The sequence below is a fragment of the Anabrus simplex genome, chromosome 3 (assembly GCF_040414725.1).
Source record: "Anabrus simplex isolate iqAnaSimp1 chromosome 3, ASM4041472v1, whole genome shotgun sequence".
Classification (NCBI taxonomy): Eukaryota; Metazoa; Arthropoda; class Insecta; order Orthoptera; family Tettigoniidae; genus Anabrus; species Anabrus simplex.
Window position 1 is genome coordinate 98,254,169 of NC_090267.1, and position 25,091 is coordinate 98,279,259.

General features: G+C 42.1%; 1 protein-coding gene across 1 annotated transcript in view; it reads left to right on the forward strand.

Moving 5' to 3' along the window:
* Positions 1–24,281, forward strand: part of LOC136866023 (ankyrin repeat and SAM domain-containing protein 1A) — an 878,495-nt gene extending 854,214 nt beyond the window's left edge. The window contains exons 14-17 of the mRNA XM_067142633.2: positions 3,574–3,846; positions 12,208–12,366; positions 16,019–16,156; positions 20,604–24,281. Of these exons, the coding sequence (XP_066998734.2) occupies positions 3,574–3,846; positions 12,208–12,366; positions 16,019–16,156; positions 20,604–20,924 (891 nt within the window). The 3' untranslated portion in view covers positions 20,925–24,281. The remainder of the gene's footprint in view (positions 1–3,573; positions 3,847–12,207; positions 12,367–16,018; positions 16,157–20,603) is intronic.
* The last annotated feature ends 810 nt before the right edge of the window (positions 24,282–25,091 follow it).

A 25,091-nucleotide genomic window follows, 5' to 3' on the forward strand; every position in this document is an offset into this window, starting at 1 on the left:
GAGGGAGACCAAGACGACGATGGTTAGACTCTGTTTCTAACGATTTAAAGATAAGAGGTATAGAACTAAATGAGGCCACAACACTAGTTGCAAATCGAGGATTGTGGCGACGTTTAGTAAATTCTCAGAGGCTTGCAGACTGAACGCTGAAAGGCATAACAGTCTATAATGATAATGTATGTATGTATGTATGTACACCTCGCATTCGAACATTTACACCGGCCTTGGTCTTAGAAGACGAGAGAGTGATTTCAGATTCTTCGGTTGTTGCCCTGTTAGTAGACTGTTATGAAATGCAGGAGGTACACACAAAGGCATTGTTTGATTCCACCCACAGGGGAGCTAAATAGTTCCCATAACTCGAAAAATTAGTGTGGACAAAAGAATGAAATACATTCTAGATCTCGAGAATATAATCTATATATTAAAAATGTTTACTAAGAACAGATTTGGCAAATCCGTCCGTCCGTTCCACTGGACCGATTTCCTTCATTTTCTATTTATTCTCTCCGGAATTACCTGCCGGTGAATCGTGAGACATTGATAGGTCTCTGAGTTCAGCCAACTTTGAGTGATCATAAAATAAAATCATTAAATAATCACTCCAGTAATTGCAGGCGAAGACTTAGCCTAACCCGCAATGCATTCTGTACTTAGCAGGTTGCTAAGCGACTAACACTTTCATCTGATACATGATTTTCATCCTTTCTTTTCTTACGATTTGCTTTACGTCGCACCGACACAGATAGGTCTTATGGCGACAATGGGATAGGAAAGGCCTAGGAATGCGAAGGAAGCGGCCGTGACCTTAATTAAGGTACAGCCCAAGCATTTGCCTGGTGTGAAAATGGGGAAACTACGGAAAACCATCTTCAGGCTTGCTGACAGTGAGGTTGGAACCCACTATCTTCCGGATGGAAGCTCATAGCTGCGCGCCCCTAACCGCCCGGCCAACTCGCCCGGTATTTTCATCCTTAGTAATGTGATTGCATGCAGGCATATCTGATTACTACCTGTCAAGCCAGATAGTAGGTATACACTTCCTCTGATCACGGAAGTATACTATTCCCTGCTAGATACTCGTTGATTCTCTAACCTTTCCCAGCTTTCAAATACACTCAACAGATGGCAGAGCGTTCCTAATAACTTGCATGCTGCTAAGAGAAAATAAATCTACGTACAAACAGATCCCATCATGACATTATACCTTAATCACTATATGGGAACACCCATCGAAGGATAACCTTGCTACACTAGAAAGAGTGAAGGCCATGTATCTTTAAAACGTTCTCTGCCTGGCAAGTCTCCTTCGAGCTCACAAGACAACTGTTTGATATAGAAGAACTGCGATTAAATATATATTTGCCTTCTATGACACAATATCAAGGTTTGCATCAAGAACTGCAGGATAAAAGGGTGAATATACGGGCAGATTTTGACCAAAACAGACGACATGATGACTGCGAACTGCATCATACCAAAACGCGCTTCTTATTAAATGTTCATAAAAACCACTGAAAAGGACAAGCAAAACAATATGACTACGAGAGGCATATCAAGACGAGTTATGTATGTTCAGTCTTCATCCCTAAGGCTGGTTGGATCCTCAACGGCTCTGCCTTCAGCTGTCATAGATGGCCTAGGCATCACTGATGAGGCATACTAGGGAAATGAGGAGTGAGGTAGTTTCCCGTTGCTTTCCTCACCGAGCCAGACGTTGCTATTACGTATCAGTCTGCCAAGCCCACTGAAATGCATGCACCAACCGACCCTATGAGCAACGATCATACCAGGGACTGGCTGTTCAAGGAATGGCATTACTAGCATCGCTCATACCTCAGTCACTTTCATATTGTCAAAGCCAAGGGTAAGACAGAGACAGATCAATGAAAGAAACAAAATTGCTCTACCCCATACCAGAAGACATAGTGCACTGTCAAGACGAGTTTTCTTACCTATTTACAACGAATGCTGCGGAGAAGCACGAGTCCTCTAGTACTAATTTGATTATTATGATTGTTATTATTATTATTATTAGCCAGCCCTGTGGTGTAGAGGTAGCGTGTCTGACTCTTAATTCAAGGCCCTGGGTTCGTTTTCCGCCCAATTTAAGGATTTTAGTTCTGGACTGAGGACTAGAATGGGGTTCACTTCATACGAAATTTTCTCAAGCTCTTAGTGAAGAAAGCGCACACTGAGAAACTATAGCTTACCATTCAGAGATCCGTCGTTCAATTCCCAGACCCTGCTAGGCTTACGTAGTGATTTATTTTTGGAGGTTTCCGACTGCCATCCGAGAGAATTACTGAGATAACATCTGTGGCATATGTTCTAATCCATGTCCAAACAATTATGATTTTACAATTTACTCGTCGTACACCTACTCTTTCCCGCAAGTTAGCGATGTTTACTCTCCTATTTTAAACATATGTAGCCTATACAGAGTCACATTGACATTAACGTTATATTATGTGTTTGTTTGAGTCATCAGACCGTAGACTGGTTTGATGCAGCCTCCATGCCACCCTATCCTGTGGTAACCTTTTAATTTTTACGTAACTGCCGCATCCTACATCTGCTCTAATCTGCTTGTCATATTTATATCTTGGTCTACTCCTACCATTCTTGCCCTCTAAACTTCACTCAAAAACCAATTAAACAAGTCCTAGGTGTCTTAAGATGGAGCTGAGTGGTTCAGACGGTTGAGGCGCTGTCCTTCTGACCCCAACTTGGCAGATTCGATCCTGGCTCAGACCAGTGGTATTTGTTGTGCTCAAATACGACAGCCTCGTGTCGGTAGATTTACTGGCACGCAAAAGAGCTCCTGCGGGACAAAATTCGAGCACCTCGGCGTATCAAAAAACCGTCAAAAATAGTTAGTGGGACGCAAAAGCAATGGCATTATTCTTAAGATGTGTCCTATCATTCTATCTCTTCTTCTCGTCAAATTTAGCCAAATCGCTCTGTTCTCACCTATTCGATTCAGTATCTCTTCATTTGTGATTCGATCTATCCATCTCACCTTCAGCATTCTTCTGTAACACCACATTTTAAAAGCTTCTATTCTCTTTCTTTCTGAGTTAGTTATCGTCCATGTTTCACTTCCATACAGCGCCACGCTTCAGAGGAAGGTCCTCAAAATCATCTTTCTAACTTCTATATCAATGTTTGAAGTGAGCAAATTTGTTTTCTTAAGAAAACTCTTCCTTGCTTGTGCTAGTCTGCATTTTATGTCCTCCTTACTTCTGCCATCGTTAGTTATTTTACTACCCAAGTAACAATATTCATCTACTTCCTTTAAGACTTCATTACCTATTCTAATATTGCCTGCATCATCTGACTTCGTTCGACTGCACTCCATTACTTTTGTTTTGGACTTATATTTTCATCCTGTACACCTTACCCAAGACTCCATCCATACCTTTCAGCAATTTTGACGAAAACTTGGTCACACTCTGAGTGACTTTGCGGTAGAACATTTCGTGTACATGAAGATGGACACAGCCCTATGATTGATATCTGTCTTCCCCGTGTAATTCTGTGAGATCTCTATTATCGTGGTTTGTATTTCAGAAATCGAACATTCAGCAGCTGAAGGAGGAGATACGGGAGAAGCTCCCTCCGGCTAGCACTGGCAGCAACACGGGCACGCTGCGTCATAGTCACAAGAAGTCTCGACCTGCTCCTCCTCCTCCACAACCATCCAACGGGGCGGCCACAGCGAGCTGCGACCTGGAGATCCGCGGGCCCTCCGAGCTGTTGGAGGGCGTGCCGGCCACTCTGACCACACAGTGGAGGCATCGGCCACACGTACTCGTCACTGGCTCTGTCACCTACATCGCTAACGTAAGTCTCTTACGGCATAAAGTATAGCTTCTAGCTTTTTAATAGCTCATATTCAATTATTTAATTTATTTTCCGGGTTGAACCGTGTTGTACTTGTACGCATATCACGTACAGTTTGCCGACGTTTCGAATACATTGCAGTATTCATTGTCAAGGCGACTGAAATACCCCTACTCGATCCGAGGTAATCAGTCTCCCAGGCAGAGTTACACTACTAGAGTGGCCTTGATCTTGGCCTTTTATATCCTAGCCTATCTGGCTGGCGTAAGCCCTGGCTGTCTCGCGAGGCTTCTGGAAAGTTTATGTCACAGCCAGGTAGTGGGGGCTTGCCCGCGCTGTTATGTAATGGGGTTGCGGCCCGTGTGTTTATGTTGTGGTCTGTATGTCTTAAACTATGAATGATGGGCATCCAAGAATTACTGATTTTGTATCCTTCTTCTAAATTTATGTTATTCGGATGTTTCTTGATTTCGATAGCCTCGCGGATTTTTCTTTCCAGATTCCAAGGGATAGCTGCTAGGATCTTGGTCTTGTCAAATGATATTCCGTGCCTAGTTTCGTAGGAATGCTTGGCTACTGCTGAAATATCTGTGTTTTGGTTCTTGGTGTGACGGATATGTTCTTTTAGGCGGGTGGAGATCAGACGTTTTGTCTCACCTACATAACAAGCTCCGCAGCTACATTCAATGTGATACACTCCAGGGGCCTGTAATTCTATTGTGTCCTTTACTGGTGGTAGATAACGGGCTAGCTTACGGTGAGGTTTATAGATAGTTTTTATGTTGTATTTGTCCAGTATCTTGCCGATCCTGTCTGTAGTGTTTTTAATGTATGGCAGTATCGCTGTTTTCTGGCGGGTCAGTTCTTCTTTCCCGTTGTTTTCTCCTGCGACGGTCTTTTCTTTCTTCTCTTCTGATTTTTTAAGGACTCGTTGGATGTTATTGAGCGAGTAGCCATTTTTCCTAAGGGTTTCCGTGAGGTGTTCTTTTTCTTCCTCGAGGTGCTCTGCGTCAGATATCGCTATGGCCCTGTTTACTAGTGATGTTAGGACAGCCTGCTTTTGTGATGGGTGATGATGAGAAGAGGCGTGTAGGTACCTGTCTGTGTGAGTGGGTTTCCTGTATACTGCGCGACTCAGCGTCCCATTGGGGTTACGTATTACTAGCACATCCAGGAACGGTAGTTTTCCGTCTACTTCTATTTCCATGGTGAACTGAATATTTACCATCTCAACTCCATACACGTAAATATTCAGTTCACCATGGAAATAGAAGTAGACGGAAAACTACCGTTCCTGGATGTGCTAGTAATACGTAACCCCAATGGGACGCTGAGTCGCGCAGTATACAGGAAACCCACTCACACAGACAGGTACCTACACGCCTCTTCTCATCATCACCCATCACAAAAGCAGGCTGTCCTAACATCACTAGTAAACAGGGCCATAGCGATATCTGACGCAGAGCACCTCGAGGAAGAAAAAGAACACCTCACGGAAACCCTTAGGAAAAATGGCTACTCGCTCAATAACATCCAACGAGTCCTTAAAAAATCAGAAGAGAAGAAAGAAAAGACCGTCGCAGGAGAAAACAACGGGAAAGAAGAACTGACCCGCCAGAAAACAGCGATACTGCCATACATTAAAAACACTACAGACAGGATCGGCAAGATACTGGACAAATACAACATAAAAACTATCTATAAACCTCACCGTAAGCTAGCCCGTTATCTACCACCAGTAAAGGACACAATAGAATTACAGGCCCCTGGAGTGTATCACATTGAATGTAGCTGCGGAGCTTGTTATGTAGGTGAGACAAAACGTCTGATCTCCACCCGCCTAAAAGAACATATCCGTCACACCAAGAACCAAAACACAGATATTTCAGCAGTAGCCAAGCATTCCTACGAAACTAGGCACGGAATATCATTTGACAAGACCAAGATCCTAGCAGCTATCCCTTGGAATCTGGAAAGAAAAATCCGCGAGGCTATCGAAATCAAGAAACATCCGAATAACATAAATTTAGAAGAAGGATACAAAATCAGTAATTCTTGGATGCCCATCATTCATAGTTTAAGACATACAGACCACAACATAAACACACGGGCCGCAACCCCATTACATAACAGCGCGGGCAAGCCCCCACTACCTGGCTGTGACATAAACTTTCCAGAAGCCTCGCGAGACAGCCAGGGCTTACGCCAGCCAGATAGGCTAGGATATAAAAGGCCAAGATCAAGGCCACTCTAGTAGTGTAACTCTGCCTGGGAGACTGATTACCTCGGATCGAGTAGGGGTATTTCAGTCGCCTTGACAATGAATACTGCAATGTATTCGAAACGTCGGCAAACTGTACGTGATATGCGTACAAGTACAACACGGTTCAACCCGGAAAATAAATTAAATAATTCTTCACACCGTGGAAGCTTCGCTCATATTCAATGTTGGCATTTATAATAATAGGCCTAATAATAATAATAATAATAATAATAATAATAATAATAATAATAATAATAATAATAATCATAATTGTTACGGGGTTACCCGTGGAATACAGAGGTGAAAGAAGGTGCGGGCTGGAATGGGTATAACTACAAGTCCGAAAGATGAATTAAAATTTCCATAAAGGTTATATTTTCAGAACTTAACAATTTTCGTATAGACTTTCAAAATTCAACAAGTAACAAAGCAACAACAAGCCAAAAATCAGGTACAAGGTATAATTTATAAACCAGAGCACGAAAGCACAAGTTTTAGGGGATCATTACAAGATCTGGGCTTCGAGCCCCAAGTTTTATAATTCCTGAGCTCTCAGCCCACAATCACAAATTACCAAAGGGCAGAAAACCCCTAATTACATGGAGCACTTGCTCCCACCTAGTAATGTCAAGCCTCCTAGAGGCACCTTTCAAAACACCAGAAAGAGCTGACCCGCTCTCAAAGCCTATTAAAGGCAATACTATACTTTACAATCACTTGCCATCGAGGCACAACTTACAAGAATTAAACAGGGGTATCTCGTACCCAGCCTACAGGGCCTTAAAAGAAAAATAATAGTTTAATTTAAATGGCCCTAAATGCAAAAAGGAAAGGAGGCGTGGATTAGCATTCCTAAATACACTTTTTAAAACCTAAGAGCCACTAGGCCGATGGCACAGGGGCTATCCCCAAGCTAGGGAGGTGACTCGTATAAGAAAATTTTAATACATTAAGAGTAGAAAATCGGTTATGAAAACGTAGTCACCTCAAATCAAAAATGAAGGAGAACTCGAGAGGGTAAAGCACTCTCTATCCCCGATTTACAGTTAAAGTAATAAGAAAATTTTACATAAGCCGGCACTAAGTTACATTTTTAGACAGGTAGGTTACATTGAAAAAGTTTCGGACCTTCCCCGAGCGTTAAACTGCTGAGCTAGCAAGAAATAAAGATGTTAAACGGTCATTACCTTTGTTGAAGAGCTGCTGCCCGAAGGAAGAGGCGCTACCCGCCCCCTGCTATACTTCCATACACTAAACTAGATGTTGTTGAAGTGGCCACGAGCCGTGAAAATCAGCAGTTTTAAACCCTCGGGGAAAGTTCTAGACCTTTCATGAATAATTAAGACACACCCACTCAACTTTATTGGGTAGCTTAGAGTTACACATCAACATCGAAGAAGAAAGACATGATAGGTTGGAAATTAATTGCAGAAATTATTGACTGGCTAAGTTCAAAACTGGCGGAAAGAAAATCTTAGTATTGCCAACCCACAAATGAAAGAACGAAATTTAGTTATAGGAAAACTTATGAGTATAAAATATCTTCAAGAAAAGTTCCTTCACTTCGCACCAGGGTAGAGACATCTGTGAGAGAATGTCCACACTTCTTGATAATTAGTAAACAAAAGCAGTTCGAAATTAACACAGTGACATCTTCTGAGAAACTGTTGAGATAATTCAGTTTTTAAAGTTCAGAGTTCCTGCTGTAGGGGAGTACTTTAAGGTGGAAAATTCAAAAGTGCGGCGTAGAGGTGTACCAACCGGTACAATAATAATAATAATAATAATAATAATAATAATAATAATAATAATAATAATAATAATAATAAATACATCCATACCTAAATCTTCAGCATGGGCTGCCTTTGCTGGTAGGATGTAGTGTTTACAGTGCACTATGTCTTCTGGTATGGGCTAGAATAAATTTGTTACTTTCATTGACCTGTCTCAGTCTCATCCGTGGCTTTGACAATATGAAAGTGACCGAGGTATGAGCGATGGTAGTAATACCATTCCTTATGCAGCCAGTCCCTGTTCTGAATGGTGTGAAAATATCGCTCATAGGGTCGGTTGGTGCATGCATTTCAGTGGGCTTGGCAGACTGATATGCAATAGCAACTTCTGGGTCGGCGAGGAAAGCAACGGGAAACTACCTCACTCCTCACTTCCCTAGTATGCCTTTTCAGTGACACCTAAGCTATCTATGACAGCTGTTGGTGGAGCTGTAGAGGATCAAACCAGCCTTCGGGCTGAATACCCAACATACAGACTTTCAGCGTTCAGTCTGCAAGCGTCTGTTAATTTACTAAACGCCTCCACAATCTACTATTTGTAACTAGCTCTGTGATCTCGTTCACGTCCTTATCGCTTACCTTTAAATCTTTAGATACTGACAGTAAATATCGCCGTCTTGGCTTCCCTCTACTTTTCGTACCTTCAATGATCGAGTCCTTTATTCTCGTAGGTAACCTATTATCTTGGTACAGTTTCTCACAGAAGATTTGTGACCATCATGGAGTAGTTTCCCCTTTTTTGGTAATGCAGCTTGTATTTCGATACTACTAAACACAACGCTCAGTCATGATTTACATGTTTACACAAGTTTACAGTAGGATATATGCAGTGAGGATTATACAATACAACTATTAATTGTCTCTTCACTAGTTTAGCTTTAAGTATGGAGGTTTAAGTGCGTTCTACTTAAGGTCCGTGATGAGCATTTAGGAATGTTCTGACTATGTTGCAGGTCTTTACAATTGCAGCCTTTTGTGCCATGTCGTGAGTGTTTATGGAGAGATTCTGTATATTTAGGTATTCGGGAAATGATTTTGGCATAAAAAAGGATAAATTCTCACTCTCTTGTTTCCAGATTCATGCTACTTCCATAGCCAGCGGAATATGTTTTTCAATCTTCTCCCTGTGTTTCTATTGCATATTGTGGTCATTCGTGATAGCGATGTCAATGAGATATGTGTGTTGGTTCCTTTTGTCTGCTAATGTTATGATGATCCATTGTGCGGAGTTGTTTTATATTCTTGTATCGTGCAATTCCAATGGGATTTAAAATTATTATTATTATTATTATTATTATTATTATTATTATTATTATTATTATTATTATTATTATTATTATTATTATTATTATTATTATTATTATTATTATTATTATTATTATTATTATTATTATACTTGCAGTGCGAAATCGATCCCCAGTAATTCGGGGGTTTAGGAGAGCGGTTGGCTTATTTATTAGCATTCCTTGGTTTTATGGGCGTGATGCACAATGATTCTTAGCCGCGTGTGGACTATTTTGTTTGTTTATAGAGTGACTGATAACCTGTAGTATGTATAGTAATATTATTAATTATTAGGGTTCGGAAGTTTATGACCTAAAGAAGTACAAAACATGCAAGCAAATATTCTCTAAAAATTATCTAAATATGACCTAAGAAAAGGAAAATATGACTTAGGCATTTTAGGGACAGGTAGCGAGTGTGAGTGTGTTATTAATATTAAACCTACCAAAAAGTGATAAGCGGTAATACAGCAGACACAAACTGAGAGACCTGCAGTAGGCACGTTAAAACGTTATAGTCTATATTCATTCAGTAGCATAGCTCTGAGGCGCAGTTGTCACTATGTTTTCATAAGGAAAGACCAAAAATAATCGAAGTGTTAGAATACTTTTTTGGTATCTGTCGGCGTATGTTCGTCCATCATCACTTTCTCGGAATCACGGCCTCTAAACCTGCTCCTGTGTGTTTAGGGAAAAAGAAAGAAAAGTATACCTACTATAGTATTTTAAGAGTCCTGCATTTGAAACTCGACGCAGATAACATGTACCGTGCTTAAAACAACGCCTCAATTTAAATATAAATGCTCAAAATATAACCAAATATGATCTTATATCATTAAAATGAGCAAAATGTGACCAAAACAATAAAAATGGCCGATATATGCATTTATATGCAACATAAAATTGCTTTAAACTGGGTCATCATTCAGTTATTTTTCAAATTTCGAGTAAAATGAGTTTAGGAAAGAAATATAACTTTTCTTTAATATCCGAGCCTTAGTGATTATCTGAGTGACTTTAGCCACTGCGTGTTAGGAAATATTTTCACCAGTTATGTTGTAGTAGAGAAAACACTTCCCAGAGTGACAGAGATTATTTAATAAACCAAACCCCACGGCACTTAACGCCCTTGAAAGGGCCTTTGCCTGCCCAGCGACCGCTGCTTAACCCGAAGGCCTGCAAATTACGAAAGGTCGTGTGGTCAGCACGACGCATCTTCTCGGCCGTTATTCTGGGCTTTCGAGACCGGGGCCGCAATCTCACCGTCAGATAGCTCCTCAATTCTGATCACGTAGGCTGACCAGCCCTCAGGTCGAGAGAAAAATCCCTGACCTGGCCGGGAAACGAACCCGGAGCCTCCGGGATAGAGGCAGGCACGCTACCCCTACACCATGGGGCCGGCGACAGAGATTATAGTGATGACAATTTTTTCTTCTAACTTGTGTTCCTCAGACAACCGCAGCCTTCCGGGTGGGAAGTACTGTGTGTTTACCGCACAGTGGTGACTGGCATATGTAGTTAATTATCTTAAAGCTGTTTTCCTATGGGTAGCACTGTGAATTGCCTCAAAAGTACACTCGTTTTGATCTGATTGCAAATTTGTTGTAAAACCCCCTGCGCCACTAGTTTCCAGGTGTTTATAGTTTTGATTGCTGCTGTTTAATTTAATTTCATCTGGCAGAGTTATTGACGTCACGTTGGCAGCAAATTTTTTCTGAATCTAAATGACTACCGGAATCGGAGGGTGAATCCAGAATACCCACTTTTGCTTGTGTGAATACTGCAGTGATTACATGCTCCATAAGAACGTTGCGACTAAACGTCTCGCAATAACCAGAAGATGAGCACATTTATGCAGTCACTCTTTCCCTCGACATTGGGTTCGAACCCCAGTGTCGGTAGCCTTGAAGGTGGTTTTATGTGGTTTCCCATTTTCACACCAGTCAGATGCTAGGGCTGTACCTAAATTAAGGAATTAGGCCTACATGTACGAAATTCCTCAAAATTATGACTTTTTGTTGTTGTTGTTGTTGTTGTTGTTGCTGACGTTGCTAAATTATTATGTTTTGAACCTGGTCCCAAAAAAAGATTGTTGAATTCAGTACCCAAGTGCACTAAATTTCTAACACATGCGCGTCAAGTGCCAAGCCCCCCCCCCATTTTTTTTCATGCATTCCTTTTCTTTCTTTTTTCATCTCCGCTGAAGTCTTTACGTCTGTTTTGCCAGGCAGTCGGTGGTATCACACTTAGGGGTAATGAAGAAGGCAGTGGAGCGTCATTTCTGGTTGATCATCCATGGCTAAATGGTTAGCATGGTGGCCTTTGGTCACAGGAGGTGCGGGTTCGATTGCTGGCAGGGTCGTGAATTTTAACCATCATTGGTTAATTCCGTTGGCACGGGGGCTGTGTGTATGTGTCGTCTTCATGATCATTTCATCCTCATCACGACGCGCAGGTCGCCTACTGGCGTCAAATCAGACGATGTTCACTTGGCGAGCCGAACATGCCCTCGTACACTCCCGGCATTGAAAGCCATTCGCTATTTCATTTCTGGTTGGTCAAACAAGGCGATCATCGCGGAAATTTGATTTGATTTAATTTAATTTAATTTGATTTGATTTGATTTGATTTGATTTGATTTGATTTGATTTGATTTGATTTGATTTGATTTGATTTGATTTGATTTGATTTGATAAAAAATGTCAAAGTGTCAGAGAGTTTTAAAAATCAATAATATTCGTGCATGTCACCCCTTAAGGCCACGCGGGCGCTTCCTTTCCACTCTTTTCCCTTCCTGTCCCGTCGTCGCCATAAGACCTATCTGTGTCGGTGCGATGGAAATCCTTCCCCTCGGGGAGGGGGAACTAGTAACTGAGGAGACAACTCACCTTTATCTGTATGGATGACAATTTATGTTAAGTTGTAGGCATTACGCTTGTTCTCTTGTGTTTTTCTGAAATTGTTGCATGAGTGAAACTCATTATTCTCTTTTGTCATTATGAGTATTTGTTTCTTGATGCAGTATTTGGGATCAACCGTGGTGAAGGAGCTCCGCGGAACGGAATCGACCAAGAAGTCAATCCAGAAGTTGAAGAAGTCGACCAAAGAATCCAAGTCCACTCCTGACATCGTGCTGGCCATCTCGTACCGAGGAGTCAAGTTCCTCAACACGCTGACTCAGGTAAGTGAGGACGAACGTGACGACAATTATTTCATTTCACCCTCGGAAAGAAATTCTCAGTACACAGGGTAACACATATGGAGTTACCATCACTCATGCTGAAAAAGATGTCATATGAATGTGTTATGTTATGACCTAACAGGAGCCCCTGTGCCAAATTTTATTCTTATCTGCCGGATGGTTACTAAAATATTGTGATGAGTGAGTGAGTGAGTGAGTGAGTGAGTGAGTGAGTGATATTTGGCATATATATTATAGCCTCAACCATCGAATACACTACCGCTCATTGTTGCCAACAGTTGAGAGGATCACCTATAAACGGCAGCTGAGCCCTGGCATTTCGTCCACTTATTTGTGCCAGGCTCCTCACTGTCATCTATCCTATCCGACCTTCTTTGGTTAAGTCTTGTACTTTTTCGACTCCGACGGTGGTAGAGTATTCGAGGCCTAGGAAGTCTTTAACTTCACACCCTTCGTGGCCCTTCTCATTCTTTGGTCGATACTGTCATTTTGCAAAGTGTCGGATCCCTTCCATATTTTCCCTCTGATAAGTGTTAATAGAGGCTGGTTGCCCAGTTGTACTTCCTCTTAAAACAACGATCACCAACCAGCCAACTAAGCAACCAACTTTTCCCTTTCATTGTACGAAATAATTTTTCCGACAATCTCTGTGGTTTCCTAAGGTTGTTGTTGAGGGAGGCCACAGTTCTGTTACCCTGCCACTACCAACCTCTGTTCTCTGTTTCGACATTATTGTAAACATTTTTACTGTTTTGTTATATTTCTGCACTGATTTGTGCACAAGCGTATCGGTATAACACTACGGTAATACGACCTGGCCAATCAGAATTCATTCTCGAAAAGCACGGCCGCTAATGGCCTATGCCTTTTGCGAAAGTGGTAGTGGTGGTGATTATTGTTTCAAGAGCAAGTACTACTAGGCAACCATAACACTAATCAGATAGAAAAATGGAAGGAATACACCACTTCGAAAAATGTAGATATCGGTCAAAGAAAGGCAAGGGCCACGAGGGGGATGGAAATGAAAGACTCCCTAAGTTTCTAATGCTGTAATACCGTCGGGGTCGTAAAAGAACAAGAGTTGACCAAGGGAGGTCGGACAGGATAGATGAGAATAAGGAGCCTGGCACAAGTAAGTGAGAGCAATGACAGGACTCAGCCAAGGGCCCCGTGGACGCCAACCCACGCTCCCAAGTTTAGAGCACTGGGACCCCCTTTAGTCGCCTCTAACGACAGGCAGGGATACCGCCCCCACCCACAGGGGCCTTTTGCGAAAGTGCTGTCATTTGGCATGATTTGTAGTACATACTGTATGTCAGTATTGTTTTTTCGTAAATGGAGGGAATTTCTTTTGTTTGAACTGTGTCAACATGTGGTCAATAAGTTCACTTGGAAATGTTCGTTAGATTTCCAATTTCTTCGAAATCATTTAAGAAAAGACTAGGTAAAATGAGAGGGAATCTGCCAACTGGGAACTAAATGCAGATCAATTATCATTGACAAGTTGGAATCCTTCATAATTCAACAATGATATTATCACACGTAAAAGAATACCCCTAATCGTTACTCTTTCTGCTAACCAAGCTTGAACATTTTAACAACGCGTACGCTGCAAAACTACAGGTTATGTAATTGTAAATGTGGGCTAATAAAAGCACTGACGTGAATTGCTGGACGTATCGACAGTCCTAAATGCATATCAGTGACGATAGACTTCATAATTCATCAATTATATTATAATTAAATAACTTACTTAATCCCCCCTAATCTGCATTCTTTCTGCTAAGAAAGCTTGAAAATTTTAACATCTTATACAAAACTATAGGTGTCGTAACTGTGAATGTGGATTAATAAAAGCACTGTCTCGGATTTCGGAGTAACTTAACTTGAAAATATTCATAGTATCTTAAACGCAAAAAATGTCGCATTATTTCGTATCCGAGTTTTAAATATTACTGTGATCAATTTCATTTTTCTATTGTAGTTTATCAGACAGACTTATATAGTGCAGCTGGCATAAGTAGGCTGGATTACATCATAGATGCCCTCATCAGCTGATCAACGTAAACTAGTCACCATGACCAAAGCAAGAGGATTATGGCAATAAAAGTGGCCACGGTCCCCACCCCCACCCCCCGCCACACACACATTACGAGAATACGTTGTGATTGGCCAGGACGTATTATCGCAGTGTTATATCGAGACGCTTGTATTTGTGCAACTACAGTCGAACCCGTTTAGTGCAACATCGCTTTGAAGACGTATTAGATATAACGGCGAAATCTAACGGTCCCGAATAAATCCTATATAAATAATGCATTTTAAAAATCGCTTAGTTCGACGTCGCATATTATGACGTGTCATATTAAACGACGTATTTTAATCACATTTGAGAAATGTATCGGCTATAACGTGCAATGTTGATTTTTGTTTTTTACGTTTTTGGGGATTTGTGACAACAATGTAACGCTTATTATTGTATTAAATAGTCAAGGCAAGCAGCGCTGTTGAAGATGTCGCAAAAGAAAAGTGTTTCATACTGAAGAAAAATTACACATAATATGGCGATTGGAAAATGGGAAATAATCGTCAGCATGGCGAAGGAATACTGGGTATCACTCTGAACAATTTCTGCAATTTGGAAGGACAGACAGAAAATAAGTCTCTTTTCGAAGAAAAATCTAAAATCAAGCGGGCCAGATCATCCGAGCACAAAGATATTGAAGAATCTTTACTTTTTCTTTCTTTTTTTTTTGTCACTTGCTTTACGTCGCACCGACACAGATAGGTGTTATTGCGACGATGGGACAGGAAAGGGCTAGGAGTGGGAAGGGAGCGGCCGTGGCTTTAATTGAGGTACAGCCCCAGCATTTGCCTGGTGTGAAAATGGGAAACCACGGAAAACCATTTTCAGGACTGCCGACAGTGGAGTTCGAACCTACTATCTCCCGAATACTGGATACTGGCCGCACTTAAGCGACTACAGCTATCGAGCTCGGTGTTAAAATAGTTACTCTTGCATCCGAGAGATAGTAGGTTCGAATCCCACTATCGGGAGCCCTGAAGATGGTTTTCCGTGGTTTCCCATTTTCACACCAGGCAAATGCTGGGGCTGTACCTTAATTAAGGCCACGGCCGCTTCCTTCCAACTCCTAGGCTTTTCCTATCCCATCGTCGCCATAAGACCTATCTGTGTCGGTGCGACGTAAAGCCCCTAGCAAAAAAAAAAAAAGTTACTTAGATGGTTTAAGAAGCCAAGAACAAGCGAAAACCAATGGCATTTCTCACTGCCCTACTCCACAAATACAGTACAGTTCTTATTTCACTTATATATATATATATATATATATATATTTTAAGTTGTAACTTTATTCTGTTAATTAACCATGCAGTCTAAGTGTGCAGCATAAAACTTGCAGCTTTGACACAACCGATTTCGACTGTACTTTTTTACTTACAATCCCCACAGTGCTTCTAGTTTGAAACTTGAGCAATACTAATTCGTTATATTTGATTGAGTGAATTGATAATCTGTTCGTTGAAACACAGTTCTGTACTTTTAAATAGTTTCATAACTTTGCATTCGGGTGTACTTGCTATTAGTAGCCTAATATTGAATGTTACCTTGCAGGAACTGGTGTGCGAACATGAAATAAGAAACATCCATTGCGCGTGTCAGGATGCGGACGACCTGACGCACTTCGCGTACATCACCAAGGACCACGAAAGCAAGAGTCACTACTGTCATGTCTTCTGTGTTCAAACCATGGTGAGTTACTTGACCTTTAATTAGCGCCGTTGTTGTGTTACAGTTCACATCTAGAATTCATCACTATCTTACAGTGGAATATGACATTTTGGATTTCACCTCTGGAATATACCACGCTCTTATTGTTGAGTAGGAAAATTTGGATTTCGTGTCTGGAGTACTGGTATATTACTGTTGAACAGGAAATCTGCCCTTTTACGTCTGAAGTGTATCATAATCTTATTATTTCAACTAGCTGTTTAGTACCCGTTGAAAAGTTAGTATTTTTAATTGCAGCAGTTATGCCATTCCTCGCGGAGTAGAGTGGCAGTGGCCTCAACTAACAACGGTAGTCAGTGTAATGCTATTGTTGATAAATGTTAATACGTTTTAGTGGTTGGCGGTTGCAGAAAGAGAGTAGTCTTCGGCATAATGGGGCCACGGCTGGTCCGTGGTCCGACAGCTCTGCACTCCGACCGACCGACCAACGGAGCAGACGACGGGTGGCCACGGCTCTACCTTGGCTCTACACCTCTGCATTCGAAAGAAGGAAAGGAAGGGACCAGCCCCCAGACGTCGGCTGTCCTGAAAATGGTTCTCCGTGGTTTTCCATTCACTTGCACTAAGGCGAATGCCGGGAGAGTCAATGGCCGCCAGCCTCTTCACCTTCCGCACACATCTCCGTCACCATCAGGCGTCACCGCCTGAGGCCCGTCTCCCCCTTCAGGGGTAGTAGTAGTAGTCAATTTTAAGGCTTTAGATATCGTAAGCTATCACATTTTGTTTTCTTGAGACTCGGTGATATTGCGGCATTCGAGGGGTTGGCTTTCATCCCCCTTTTCTCCTTCTTTTTTTTTCGCATTCGTTCAGTGATCATTCCTTCACGTTTGTATTCTTATTTCATTATCTTCCAGATCAAAAGAAACTAATTTATTTATTTATTTATATTTCTTGATACTTCCTTGAAGGAATCGTAGTTCAATCCATTGGTTGGTCGGCTTGGTATGCAGACGCCTCGGAATGTCTGCGTCATTAATAACCACTAATAACCACACGGTTTTTCAGCTTATAAAAGCAATTGCAGCAACAATCACCATCAGTTAGTTCTTTCCCAGTGGTGGTGATGATGGTGATGGTGATTATTGTTTTAAGAGGGAGTACAACTAGGCAAACATCCTCTATAGACTATAACACTAATCAGGGAGAAAAAATGTCAAGGATCCGACCCTCCAAAAAATGTAGGTATGGGCCAAAGGAAGAAAAGATCCTGGAAGGGCGTGAAAATGGAAGACTCCCCAGGGCTCGCAAATACAGTCGGGGTCGGAAAAGAACAAGAGTTGACCAAGGGATAGGATATATAAAAGTCAGGAGCCTGGCACAAATAAGTTAAAGCAATGCCAGGACTCAGCTAAGGGCTCCGTGGTCGTCTACAATATTTACCCGCATCTGTGTTAAAGTTTAATCAGCTATACAGTTTTGAAAAGCAGATTTTTATAACTTTTCTTATGTATAGGACCTACTTCTTTATGTAGAAGTAATAATTTCGTAGGTATTTGAAAGTTTGTGAACAACGTAATATTTCCGTTGTTATCCCTCGTTCAATAGAAAGGTGTGGAACGTAAAATATAGGAAATTATATTTTACATATTTATTTGTGTATAATATTTCAGCCCGCCTGGTCGCCGGCGTTGACTTCTAAACGGTCTGACACCGTGGTTAGTCGGTTCGAGTACCGTTGGTCGAAAAAAATTCACCATCGGAATATTGGCCGGCAGGGTTGGAGATGTGGTGGTATACACTATCTAATCACTAGACTGCGTGCCAAAAGCCGGGATTAAATTCCAAACCTCTCCGCAGTGCTCATATGGAGTGAGGGCATATGACGCTGTTGACGGTGATTCGTCCGTCAGACGGCGATGTGAAACCTTGAGCAGACGCTTTGGTATAGGCTGTGTGCCAGCACCGGTTTTCAACCTCTCTCTTCGTACTATCACGTCATTAATTTGATCTCATTAGCTCACCTGGTGAGGTTGACGCCAGGAAGGGCATCCGGTCATAAAAATCCGCCACCTCAAATTCATCCCACCTATTAATGGCCCCGTAGAGAAACGGGACAGGAGTTGGCCAAACGAACATGTATGAATAACATTTCTATCTATCTAGGTGTTCTGCCTTATGGCAGGTCTTGTCATGGGATGAACCTCTTCCACTGTTGCCGGTCCTGCGCCAAGTTTTTCATGTCATTTCGGTACAGCTAATATTCACGGAGTAATGCCACATTTCCTGTTTAGTTCCCCTTCCGGGCTAGTTTTATATTGCCCACTCTGTAGGCCTATAACTTGTCATTTACTCGCTCTCAAACTAGATATTACTTTGATTACTTTCGAACTCTCTGTGGATGGGGGGCGTCGAACTTCGTTACAGGCTTTCCTTCACTCGAGAAATGTATTCTGGTGTTCGAACTCTTTTTCGGATAGTTACGGTGTCCGTTCCCGTTTCACGTCATTTTTCCTCTAAGTTTTTCATTGCAGACTTTGCTGGTGGTTTTTCCCAAAACAATTCAAGTCTTAAACTCTTGCACACACATAGTTTTTGTTTTTCAATTTGCTTTACGTCGCCCCGACACAGACCGTTCTTATGGCGACGATGGTATAGAAAAGGCCTAGGAATAGGAAGGAAGCGGTCGTGGTCTTAATTTAAGTACAGCCCCAGCATTTTCCTGGTGTGAAAATGGGAGACCACGGAAAACCATCTTCAGGGCTGCCGATAGTGGGATTCGAACCCACTATCTCCCGGATGCAAGCTCACAGCTGCGCGCCCCTAACCGCACCGCCAAATCGCCCGGTGCACAAACAGTTCTGCACAGGCTTTTCCACGAATCTTCCTTCGTATAACACTCGACAGTGAACACGCTCTATTTTATCGTGCAGACCATTTTGTGTTGCGTTGAAGTGGTCACTAAACGCGTCTGATCCTCTCACTCACTCACTCACTCACACGTAATGACACAGCGACGTACTGGGGACAGAGCATGAGGAGGTGCGCACGCGCAGACATGTGACAGCAACCGGGTGGTGAATCGAAATCCCGGTTTCCAGCATTTGCTGTGAAGGGCAGTTCTCATGGTTATTAACAAGGGTCAATTCCGCGTCAGCCTGTCGCCCGTGATTAGTACCACTATGTGACGAAAACCATGCGTCTGCATTGCCTGACAGTAAATAATATAATAATACCATTATATGAAGAACACCTGTGGGTGTTACCATAGTGTATGATGCACTGTGTCTCTCCATTTCCTACGTCTATGTGAGCAACACCATGAATATACGTGGCCTGTGATTAGTACCACTATATGAGAAACACCACGGGTTTGCGTTGCTTGTGAGTAGTACCCTTATGTGCGAAACACCACGCGTTTGTGTTACCTGTCAGTGGTGCCATTGTGTGTGACATACCATGGGTCTAGATTACCTGTGATCAGTATCAACATGTCCGACTCGTTGGCTGAATGGTTAGTGTACTGGCTTTTCGTTCAGAGGGTCCCGGGTTAGATTCCCGGTCGGGTCGGGGATTTTCACCTTCATTGGTTAATTCCATTGGCCCGGTGGCTGGGTGTTTGTGCTGTCCCCAACATCCCTGCAACTCACACACCACACATAACACTATCCTCCACAATAACACGCAGTTACCTACACATGGCAGATGCCACCCACCCTCATCGGAGGGTCTGCCTTACAAGGGCTGCACTCGACTAGAAATAGCCACACGAAATTAAAAAGTATCAACATGCGAGAAACACAATGAGTCTGTGATTAGTACAACTATAGGAAGAACATCATGGTTCTGCTTTACTAGTGATTGCTATTATGGGGGGCCAGTGATCTGCATTTTGGGCCCCTTTAGACAACAAGCATCATCTCTGAAAACATGAAATTGCGAATTCGATCCACTGACTGTTTTGGATTCATAGGCCATTTGTTTCATCATTATTCGTCTTAGAGTCTCGTCAGTGGATGCAGTTTTATGTTTTAATTATCGTGTCATTTTGATGCACGTCGTACGATTAAGGGCTGATGACCTAGCTGTTAGGCCCTATAAACAACAAACATCATCACCATCTTCATAATTAGATTAAATGTCCGACTCGTTGGCTGAATGGTCAGCGTACTGGCCTTCGCTTCAGAGGGTCCCGGGTTCGATTCCTGGCCGGGTCGGGGATGTTAACCTTCATTGGTTAATTCCAATGGCTCGGGGGCTGGGTGTTTGTGCTGTCCCCAACATCCCTGCAGCTCACACACCGCACATAAAACTATCCTCCACCACATTAACACGCAGTTACCTACAGATGGCAGATGCCGCCCACCCTCATCGGAGGGTCTGCCTTACAAGGGCTGTACTCGGCTAGAAATAGCCACACGAAATTATTATTAATGAGATTAAATAAAATATACTGTATCTTTTGTTCTAGGACCAAGCCACTGAAATCATTCTTACTTTGGGTCAAGCTTTCGAGGTGGCGTACCAGATGGCGCTGAGGGAGCAGTTCAGCAGTACGGGTCCTCGAGGTACAAATGGCCATACCCGTTCGCAGTCTGCGACTCAAATCCTGCCGAGCCTCAGTGTGGCCAACCACTCGCGGTCTCACTCCGTGAACGAGATCAAGATCAACGGGCAGCAGCCGCCACAGCAGCAACAGTCAGCGGATAAGTCAGAGGCACAGACCCCCAAGGCAGGTACCCCCTCTTCCACCACTTCCCAGGCCCCCATAGTACTTACCGAGGAACTCTAAGTGCTTCAAACTAGTCGGAGAACATAGACTCAGTACCTCTAGCTACTCGCATTCCTCTTTTATGTTTCGGTCTCTGCACTCCATATAATCTATTTGTCTTAAAATACTGAGCACTCCAGGGTGCTGTGTTAGTACACCCTCCAAGTTTTATAATGGAATATTTTTCCATCCCCTCCTCAGATCCACGAGAAAGCGTACAGTGAACATAGTTTTATATACAACTGTTTAAAATCATGACCAGTATGTAGTGGTTGTCACCCTAGAATTACAAGCTTTAATCAGTCCTTTTAACCCCTATTCATTGCCCTAGTGTGGCATGGATAGTGCCAGGTTCCACGAGTACCTTAGCATATTGACTTCTTAGAACGTGTGTGTTCTCATCTTAGCGGTGATATGCTAGAAGTCTAGGCTGTAAGTTAATGTTGAAGTTTTAATTTTTATCTCAAATGGTGTACTGTTTCTTTAGCTATGCACTGAAAAATGAGACGTCATTATTTAATGTTTCTTCTATGTTATGTGCAAGATAAGTATTTATAAAGCTACAGAAACTATTTTCTGTGAAATGCTGGGTGATCCAAAAGTCCGTTAACATTTGATGAAGTAGTACTTCATGAAATATTAGAGGTAGGGAGGTGACACACATGACTGACAGGACACCAGGTTTTATTAACACCAAAGTAAAGTACACAAAATGAGCAACAGATGGCGCTGGACAGCAACGCGTGAGGTACAAATGGTCACACTTGCTTGACATGACATGGGGTTTTATTGACACCAACAACGAGTGCACAAACAGGCCAACAGATAGCGCTAGATGCCGCATGAGACCCATGTACGGTATAAAAGGAGCTGCTTGAGAGAGGGCGTCAGATGTGCCTGCAATCGCGGCATGTCATGCTTGGCCTCCCAGGTCCCCCAACTTCAGTCCGTGTGATTATTGGTTGTGGGGTTACTTGAAGTCGGAAGTCTATCACGATCGTCCGACCACATTAGGAAAGCTAAAAGACAAGATCGACGGCAATTTTTCATCGTACCTATGGTTATGCTGTACAGTGCTGTTCACAACATTGTCCTTCCATTACATGTATTGTTGATGAATGTCGGTCGACATGTTGTTATAAAGAACATCGTCTTTGCTAAATCTCGATTATTATGCTATTTATTGCTTGGGTATCGTTCGAAGCGTCATCCTTTGGTCATTTTGTGTACTTTATTTTAGTGCCAATAAATTTCCATACCATACCATTCATGTGTTTCATTTATTACCTCTCTACCTCCAATATTCCGTGTATTGCCTCGTCAGATGTTAACGGACTTGTGGGTCATCCTGTACGTAAACCGAGTCAATACGACGTTCAACTCAAATATATTCTGGCCCGTTTAAGATATTGTCGTTCTTCTTTCATGTTTTTAGACTTTATGAAGGTATTTGTTCTTAGGCCTGACGCTAGACGCATCGGAGTGGGCTATGCCAGGTCCTGCCCATTGACGTTGGGGTGTATGCAGGTGAATTATTACAAAAATTTTCATTCTGTACTCTGAGGGGGTACGACAGGCCTCCTAGAGGGTAATGCCCTCTCAGAGGCCAGGGATATTTGTGTGCTGTAAAGGTGAGCGGTTAGCGGCAGTGTCCTGCAAAGTAACTGTCCCGGCATTCGCCTTAGTGCAGGAGAATGGAAAACCAGCAGGTGAATTTTTCAAAAGCCCAATCTGATAACTGCATACGGAAGATAAATCTCCACAATGCAATTGTTATAGGTATACTTGTCTGGCAGTTCGTAATGGAAAATCCTCGATGAGGGAATTCGATGTGAAAATATCTAATTTCCCCATCGGGAACTTGGAATTTCCATTATGAAACAATATGATGTCCTTTTCCATGGGTGCGAGTCAACAACTCGCCCCACTAAGTAAGATGAAGCAAAGCAAAGGAAAGTAAAGCAAGGAAGTTCAAAGAAGTCAGCAGAGACTTCACACACAAAAGTGTTTGATACATGAAAAAACGGCATATTGAAGCACTGTGACGTAGTAGAATTTAGAGTAGTAATGGAGAAAAATATGTGGGTATATATTTTTCTAGTAATAATGGCATTTATTAATTTACCGCTAATTTTACTGATTTGCGTGAAAACAATTATTATCTACTGTTTAAGACAAAACTTTAAATGAAATTTCAGGATACGATTCGTTCATGTAACCAGGAACCCGTCCTAAACCTATTAATTTTTAAATAATATTGTTGTCAGAAAATTTACTCGACATAAATAGGGCATTTCCATTTTAGAAGAAAGAAATCAGGTAATAATTTCGTGTGGCTATTTCTAGCCGAGTGCAGCCCTTGTAAGGCAGACCCTCCGATGAGGGTGGGCGGCATCTGCCATGTGTACGTAACTGCGTGTTATTGTGGTGGAGGATAGTGTTATGTGTGATGTGTGAGTTGCAGGAATGTTGGGGACAGCACAAACACCCAGCCCCAGGGCCATTGGAATTAACCAATGAAGGTTAAAATCCCCGACCCGGCCGGGAATTGAACCCGGGACCCTCTGAACCGAAGGCCAGTACGCTGACCATTCAGCCAACGAGTCGGACAGAAATCAGGTAATGACCGCTTTCATCTTCGTAGAAAATGAACACTTTTATATTCATCCACTAGCCAGTGGTTCCTTTATTTGAACTACCTTTATTCAATAGAAAGGAGCCATCGGTTTAACTGTGACCGTAAGTGTTCTGACTATATTCTCCATGATGGTTGGTTCCTTTCTGATTAATCGTGTCCAAGTGTACTTTAAAAGCAATCACGCTGTTAAATTTGCCTAATTCAATATTGCTATGCTGGTGGATAAAACTTGTATCCATTTAAAAATAAAGTTCGTTTCTAGATCTCTGTTACTAATAATCCCACGGAAAAGGACAGCATATTATTTCACGATCTCCGTGATATGAAAACAAAATGTGTATATCTTTAACGATTGGGAATTATTTGAGTGAATCTTGTTATTGACTCATTATGTATATTTTTCCAGATATATAATAATTGCTATTATGATATGAGATAAATGTGAAACATTCCATCGTGTTTCCGATGTTATTCAAGGAAGCTATTGTATGTAAATGTGATAAATATTCTTTGTTCAGGAATACAATGACTGAAGAGATATTTTATTCCATGCTATATAGGATGGTTGGAAACAACGCGAACCAGGTATATGAGCATTATAGCGTTGGTCATACGGATCAGTAATTTGAAAAATATACGTTGATATTTCGTGGCGTTATATATTTTTATGAGCTGCTGAAGTTAGCCAATCAGATCGCCTCGCGGGCGATTTCATATGTGCTTTGCGAGGCGGGGTTGCTAAATCTGCACGTGGCTTATGACCGGCTTGAGAGCGCCAATAGTAGAAATAAACTTCTCCAGGGGAGACACTTGAACAAGGACCTCCCTGCTGATAGGTTCGGGCCACAGCAAGCGCGCTACGGTGTCATTGGCTGAAACCCACGGTGTGTTGGTGTGTTAGTGTTTGATGCTCATTTCTAGGCGTGGCTGTCAAGCCCGACCAAGCCACGTGCAGATTTAGCAACAGCGCCTTTTTAAGCTCATTTGAATTCGCCCGCGAAGCGATCTGATTGGCTAACTTCAGTAGCTGATAAAATGACAATGACGCGAGATATCGACATATTTTTTTCAAATTACCTATCAGTATGACCAACGCTCTAATGCTCATATACCCCGTTCACGTTGTTTTCGAACACCCTGTATATACTCCTTCGGATTTAATTTAATTGAGTACTAGAAATTCCATGGAAAATAGCTGACTGAAGAAAGTAGTGGCATAGCCAAGAGAAGATTCATAGACCTGTTCATGCTTATTGCAGGAAATCAAATCAGCTTCTCAGTGTTCAAATTCTCTACAAATAAACGCCGGTTCTTGAGAATAGCTTGGGTTATACAATATGTGTCTGTGGGAATGAAGATAATGGAACAATTGCGCGTTAATTTCCACCCTGATCATTGTATGTAACTTTCTGCTGTACACAGTCTCTCATGTTAACTAAGACCGTCAAAGTGGCCTTGTTTACTCTCCGATACGTATGCTGCAGTACGGGAGGCGCGCGCATAGTTCTTGACGTTGCAAGCAGCTGGCTCGTGTTCGACCTGGCAAGCAT